Consider the following 7416-nt stretch of genomic DNA (forward strand, 5'->3'; position numbering starts at 1 on the left):
AGATGATGATAAGGAGAAAGTTTAAATAGAGAAGGAAGAGATGAACAAGAAGAGAAATAAGAAAGATATAAATAGAGAAGAACTTAGAAAAGAAAAGAGAGATGAAGACTAAAAATAAAAATAGGTTTTGATAGGAGGAGAGATGAAAAAGAAGAAGAAGAGAAGTAGAAAAAAACAGAACTCAACTAAGAAATAAACAATAATATGTCAGTTAAAACAGGATGGGGAATAAAAGAAGGAGGTAGTTGGAAAACATGGAAAAGAAGGATGTTTAAACTAAGTGAAGGGAAAATAGAATATTTTAAAGATGAAGGGATGACAAAAAAAATGGGAGATATTGAATTAAGTAACGTCACACATGTACTTGCAGTGGACCAATATAAAAAACGAAAAAATTTAATAAGAATTATTACACCATCAAGAACATATCATATTAGTGTAAATGAAGAAAGTGATAGAGACTCATGGGTAGAAGCAATAAGAGGAAAGATTGGAGAGAAGAAAGAGAAGAAGATAGAAGAAGAAAAAGAAGAAAGTAAAATAAGTATGGAAGATTTTGATATTATAACATTATTAGGGAAAGGAGCATTTGGAAAAGTTATGTTAGTTAAATATAAAAAAGAAGGAAAAATATATGCAATGAAAACAGTTGAAAAAGCACAAATAATTGATAGTAATGAAGTAGAACATATATTATCAGAAAAAGTAGTATTATCACAAATTAATAATCCATTTCTTGTTAATATGCATTATTCATTTCAAACGCCAACACATCTTGTATTTATTTTAGATTATTGTGCAGGAGGAGAATTATTTAGTTATTTACAAAAACATTCAGCAGGATTACCAGAAGTTGATGTAAAATTTTATGCAGCACAAATAGTATTAGCATTAGAACATATGCATAGTACAGGAATTATTTATCGAGATATTAAACCAGAAAATATTCTTTTTGAAAAAGATGGATATTTACGAATGACAGATTTTGGATTAGCAAAAAGTACAAAAAAAGGTACTACAAACACATTTTGTGGAACACCAGAATATCTTGCACCAGAAGTTGTTGAAGGATTAGATTATAATGAATATATTGATTGGTGGGGATTAGGTATTTTAATATATGAAATGTTATTTACACAATCACCGTTTTTAGCTGAAACAATGGAAGAATTATATGAAAATATTTTACAAAGAGAACCAAAATATCCATCAACAAAACCAATCACAGAAGAATGTATGAATTTTATTAATAGTTTATTAATTAAAGAACCATCAAAAAGATTAACTGATCCTGATCAAATTAAAACACATCCATGGTTTAATGGATTTAATTTTGATGACTTATATAAGAAAAAATTAACACCACCATATGTTCCAAAAATTCAATCACAAACTGACACATCAAATTTTGATGAAGAAATTACACAAGAAGAAGTTGATTTAAAAACAGGAGTTGAGGTTGTTGCTGACAATAGATTTTTTACAGATTTTACTTACGTACAAAAATAAAGATACCACGTAATGTGAAAATAAAAGTTTCAAACATTTTTAAATATTATTTGTTTTAAATTAAAACTAACATAAAATAAATAATATAATTTCACTTCATCATTTATTTTTTATTTTTACTTTTTCTTCTTTAGTAAAATAATACAATTAATAAAATAACAGTAATAATAATATTGATTTTATTACTTGAACATAATAATGTACAATCCAATGACAATGAAAATCCTGATGCTCTCGAACATTGTAAATAATTATTACAATTAACTATACATTGACTATTATCATTATTAGATATAATTGTATTTGATGTACATTCAGGATATACAATACTACATGATGTTAAATATGCCATAAATGGACAATATGGTGATTTTAATAACAATTCTTGCTGAAGTTCTCTTGCTAATGCATCGTTCAATGCCATTTCATATTTTGTATTTGAATAAATTGGATAATGAGGTGATGGACAATAGCCAAATGTTTTTGATGTAGTTGTTATTTGAGAACATGTATTATCAGGAATACATTTAGCAAATGAGTCAGTTAATTGTTCACATTTGTGAGTACATGAATAATAATGTTGTAATCCATTTCTATGACATACTGTTATTCCATTAAGGTATGTTCCATCATTATTTTCTTTTAATTCACAAAAACTACCTGGATATCCATAAAAACATGAAGATGTTCCTGAACATGTTGTTTTAAAAGGAGTTGTTTGATTACAACCTAAAGGACATGTGATAGAATAAATTTGATCTCCATTACTACATTTAATTAAATTATTTCTGTCACAATAAAATCCATCTTCTTCTTTTAAATCACAATAAGAACCATTAATATGTGATATAATCAATAAAACAAGAATATAATAGTTTCTATTCATATTGTTTATTCCTCGTTCTATTTACATTTCTTATTTATATAGGAAGTTTCTTTAAATAAATTTGTCTTTTCAGTTTAACATATAATAAAGAAATTCTTTAGTTAAATTAATTTATAAAGAAAGAGTAATTAAATAAAACATATGAATTAGTTTGTAAGTAAAATACTTTCTAAATTATAGAAGTCAATAATATTTTTAACCATCATATAATTATTTAACATTTCTTTTGGTCTACAAACTAATGCCCATTTCATTCCTACACTAACAAAGTCCTTCCATTTTCTTTCTTTATCTCTTTTAAATGAATTACAAATCCATTCTCCCATAATTATAAATAATTCTCCTAAGATTCTTCCACACTCATCATACATTCCAAAATATTTTAATCCATCACCTAAATCCCCTCCACAACAAAGAATATTTCCTAATTTTTTTGCACATTCTTTATATACCATTCCTTCTTTATTTATCATTTTATTTGGATGAAACCAATTATTATCTTCTCTTTGATAATAAAAATATTCAAGAAATTCAATATAACTTTCTATTGCCTCTTTTTTTTCTTCATTTCCATTGATTTCATAATATCCTTCTTTTTCTTTACTATTCATTTCTATATATTCAAGAATTCCTCCTGAAAATTGATTAATTTGATTTAATTTTTGTTCATATTCAATAACCCCTCCATTAATTTTAATCCGTTTTCTTGGTGTTTCAAAGATATTATTATACCATTCTTCTAGTTGTGTATTATTCATCTTATTATTCTTTTCTCTCTTTTCTTTATTTTTAATAGTTCTTCTTGTTTAAAAATTATTTCAATTTCAAGTTTAATTAAAAGTATCAATTTATTTTCTTTTTTAAGCAAAATATGTTAAACTCTTCTTTTTCTTGCTTTGAACTTCTAATATTCCTTGTTGGAAATCTTCATGTCGAATTTCTAATGCTTCTCTCCTTAATGCAATCATTCCAGCTTCAACACAAACTGCCTTTAATTGCGCTCCATTAAAATCTTGTGTAGAACGTGCAAGTTCTTCAAAATTAATATCATCACTACACTTTAATTTTTTACTATGGATTTGTAAAATATGAACTCTTGCTTCTTCATTTGGTGTTGGAAACTCTATCTTTCTATCAAATCTTCCTGACCGTAAGAGTGCTGGATCTAAAACATCAATTCGATTTGTTGCAGCAATAACTCTGACATCATCCGTTTTACTAAACCCATCTAATTGGTTTAATAATTCTAACATTGTTCTTTGAATTTCTCTATCTCCACTATGTTCACTTTCTGTTCTTTTTGTACCAATTGCATCTATTTCATCAATAAAAATAATTGCTGGTGCTTTTGATTTAGCAAGCTCAAACATCTCTCTAATGATTCTTGACCCATCTCCAATACTTGATGAAACAAGTTGTGGTGCTGCTAATTTTAAAAATGTACTTTTTGTTTGTGCTGCACATGCCCTTGCCATTAATGTTTTTCCTGTTCCTGGTGGTCCATATAAAAGAACTCCTTTTGGTGTTTGAATCCCAAGCTTTTCAAATTTCTCTTTTTGTGTCATAGGTAAAACAATAGCTTCAATCATTTCTTTCATTTCTTTATCTAATCCTCCTACATCATTATATGTTTCTGTTGGTCTTTCAATGACTTCCATCGACTTAACTCTTCCATCATATTGTTGTGGTAATTTTTCTAATATTAAATATGTATCTTTATTAACTCCAACAAGATCTCCTGGTTTAAGTTCTTTGACATTAACAAGTCCTGACACTGGAAGAAATACATTAGATCTCATCGACGTATTAATAACAACTCCTTTTGTTCCTACATTTCCTTTATTATCTAATCCTGACCCATCATCACTTTCTTCTGGTGGCAAGTCTAATATCTCAACTACATTTGATATTAAAAATGGTAATTTTGCAAACATCTCTATCTTTTCTTTACTTTCTTTATTTTGTTTATTAATAACTGCAAGCTCTTGTCGAATTCTTTCATGTTCATGTCTAATAACTCCTTCTTGTCTTTCCATTTGTTTAATTTGTTGTTTAATTTCTTCATTACTAAGTGAAAGAACATCTGCTTCATTTAATGTAATCATTTCTTCTTCAGTGAAACCTTCCATGTATTATATTATTTCTTGAATTTTAAAGTTCTATCTCACTTATTATGAAAAGTAATATCTCTTCATTCTATTTCTTTTTCTTTTTTCTTGCCTTCTTTTCTTTTTTATATTCACATACTTCATTTCTTATTTTTTCCTTTTTTCTTGTTTCTACTTTTTTTGGAAAAGGGTTTTTTATTTCTTTTAATGAGTATTATTTCTATCTTTTATGTTCCTTGTTGTAAACTCCAAATCAATACTTACCCATTATGCAAGACAACTTGACCGATACACTTAGTATTTCAAATCCATATTTTGTTGTTAAAAAAAATGGGGTTGAAGTACATTATGATGGAAAGACAAAAGAATTTACAGATGGAGTGGATTGTTTTAAATGTGAAGCACTTGAATTACTTTTAATTCAAAAAGAAAATGGGATAGAAGTAATTAATTATTCATTTGAAACATTATATGAAATAGAAATCCAATATATACAAAATATTAGTGTTACAAAAGAGTTTTTACATATTTTTCAAATGCCACCAGCAAGTAATATAAAAGGATATGTCAAAGAAGCGTCAATGTATTATTTAATTGAAATACAAAGAAAAAGCTATAATATAGGATTTAGTAGAAGAATTAATGGTACACCAATAAGTTGGCCATTAACTACAATTAAAAATAATATTATTGGGATTATTGAAGGGAATGGAGTGACATATTATAAGTATGAAGAAGATAAAATATGTAGAACATTTTCAAAAGAAAATTTAATTAATACAAAAAGTATTGATAGAGATGAGTTTATAGGAGGAAAAACAATTGAATTTAGTCCATATGATTCTGGACTTGTTTTTGGTATTTTCTTTCCAGAAAGAAATAGATTTCCAGGAGTAATTGATTTATATAGAAAAGAAATTGGAAAACCATGTAAACTTATTAATACAATATCAGTATTAAATGGTACAAGTGTTCTTTTTAATTGGTGTAAAAAAGGACATATTTTATTAGCTACAACATCAACAGACTTTGATGAAACAGGACATAATTATTATGGAACTAGTATGTTACATTGTTTATATATTTCAGAAAATTCTAATAGTAATGTAATTGAAAGTAAATTAGATAAAACATTATATAAAACACCTACAAATAATGTATTTACTCAAACTCTTATTCAAACTCAAGTTCAAGATGTTTCATTTGATCCTACTGGGAATTTTTTGGGTATTTTATATGGAACACAACCATCTAAATTAGTAATATTTGATACTTCAAATATGAATCAAATTTTTTCTATTCAAAGTTGTTTCTTTAATACAATTTCATTTTCTTATAATAGTCAATTTCTTGCTATTGCTGGATTTGGTAATCTTCCTGGTGATGTTGAAATTTATGATACAAAAGACTTTAAACGTGTATGTAAATTTGCTTCTCAATGTACTACTGAGTGGACTTGGAGTAATGACAATGCCTCTATTATTTGTGGTCATTGTTTACCAAGAAGACATTTTGATAATAGAATAGAAAGATTTGGAATTGATGGAAGAAAAATAGAACGAAGAGATGTCTTAGTAAAACACATTACCATGTTTGGTATTCCTTCAACTAAAGATGTTGTGTTTAAATACATTGAATATAATGAAGAAAATGAAATTTTTAAAGTAGCAAAAAAAAGAGTCAATTAATTAATTTTTTTCTTCTTTTTCATTATTTAAATTATTACATTTTTTATTGAATTACTTTTGTATTTATTTTATTTTTTCTTTATAATTATCTGTTATTCTTCTCCCATTGCTTCAGGAATTAATCGTGTAATTCCATCTATTGGCTTTTTCCCTTCATCTCCATTCCCATCATTATCTTCATCTGAATGATCATCATGTTGATGAAAATCTTTCAAATCTATTTCATAATGAAGTCGTGTTTGGTGTGGTGTTTTTCCTGCTAAGTGTTGACTTATTTCAATCCATTTCTTTCCTATTTCTTTTACCATCTTTAATATAATTATGTCATCTTCAAATGTAAATCCACTTCCATCTATTGTTGGATCAAGATGATTATAATATCGTTTTTTACATTCTTTAATACTTCTTGTCATTACTGTACTTTGTATTGCTATCCAATTATCTGTTCCAAATTCTTGTACTGCTTTGATTAATCTTGCATCTTCTTCTTCTTTCCATGCAACTTTTTTCTTTTTTATTCCTTTCATTTCTGTTTCTTCCTTCATTGGTGGTTTTATCCCTTTGCTTGTCATCAATGCTTTTGTGAGTTTCTTTTTTAAGTTTTAGTTATTTACACTTCTCCTTCTATTTCTTTATCTCTTTCTTTATTTCTTCTTCTTATCTTTGAACCTCTTCTTATCTTCTTTTTATATGATTTTTTTCTCATCTTTTCATTAAAAACATAAATCCATTCTTCTCCAATTACTTTAGTATTATTCTTTCTGTGTTTTTCTGATTTTTTCTAACAATTGATGATTTGTATGTTTCTTATGAATTGTTATTTGTTCTTGACTTTTTGTTTAAATAATTTAACTCAAATCAATTATTCTCTTTTTTGTTAAGAGGCTTTTGTTATAATTTGTTTAACTTGGTTATTTCTCAAATAATTCATTGTTTTATCAAAATAAAACTTAAAATTATTTGGTAATTTGTTTTGATATGTATTGTATTTCTAAGACATTTTCTTCTTCATTTATTTTATTCTGTTTCTAAACCATGAGTGTAAATTTAATGTATTATCTTAGCAATTCGTCAATCATACCTTATTCATTGACTGACTATATCCTTTGTTATGTCAATGAATATTAGCTGACTTCACTTTTACTACTTTATCAAAATTACTTATTTTATTTATTCATTCATTTTTCAAGTCATGTAATCTTATTTTCTCATATCTTCTTAAAAT

General features: G+C 26.3%; 5 protein-coding genes across 5 annotated transcripts; 2 read left to right on the forward strand and 3 right to left on the reverse strand.

Moving 5' to 3' along the window:
• Positions 1-204: 204 nt before the first annotated feature.
• Positions 205-1509, forward strand: ENU1_045440 (protein kinase, putative; the record flags this gene model as incomplete). The annotated part of the gene is made up of 1 exon (XM_008857674.1): positions 205-1509. The coding sequence occupies one exon, from the start codon at positions 205-207 to the stop codon at positions 1507-1509; it is 1305 nt and encodes a 434-aa protein (XP_008855896.1).
• A 130-nt stretch (positions 1510-1639) lies between these two features.
• On the reverse strand, positions 1640-3153 carry ENU1_045450 (hypothetical protein; the record flags this gene model as incomplete). Its single annotated transcript, XM_008857675.1, has 2 exons — positions 1640-2412; positions 2562-3153. The coding sequence occupies 2 exons, from the start codon at positions 3151-3153 to the stop codon at positions 1640-1642; spliced, it is 1365 nt and encodes a 454-aa protein (XP_008855897.1).
• Positions 3154-3255: 102 nt separating this feature from the next.
• ENU1_045460 (26S protease regulatory subunit, putative) lies at positions 3256-4524 on the reverse strand (the record flags this gene model as incomplete). The annotated part of the gene is made up of 1 exon (XM_008857676.1): positions 3256-4524. The coding sequence occupies one exon, from the start codon at positions 4522-4524 to the stop codon at positions 3256-3258; it is 1269 nt and encodes a 422-aa protein (XP_008855898.1).
• Positions 4525-4772: 248 nt separating this feature from the next.
• Positions 4773-6191, forward strand: ENU1_045470 (eukaryotic translation initiation factor eif2a protein; the record flags this gene model as incomplete). The annotated part of the gene is made up of 1 exon (XM_008857677.1): positions 4773-6191. One exon carries the CDS (start codon positions 4773-4775, stop codon positions 6189-6191), a length of 1419 nt encoding a protein of 472 aa, XP_008855899.1.
• A 92-nt stretch (positions 6192-6283) lies between these two features.
• On the reverse strand, positions 6284-6763 carry ENU1_045480 (myb family DNA-binding domain containing protein; the record flags this gene model as incomplete). Its single annotated transcript, XM_008857678.1, has 1 exon — positions 6284-6763. One exon carries the CDS (start codon positions 6761-6763, stop codon positions 6284-6286), a length of 480 nt encoding a protein of 159 aa, XP_008855900.1.
• Positions 6764-7416: the final 653 nt, after the last annotated feature.

Source organism: Entamoeba nuttalli (genome assembly GCF_000257125.1).
Source record: "Entamoeba nuttalli P19 unplaced genomic scaffold asmbl_2863, whole genome shotgun sequence".
NCBI lineage: Eukaryota > Evosea > Mastigamoebida > Endamoebidae > Entamoeba > Entamoeba nuttalli.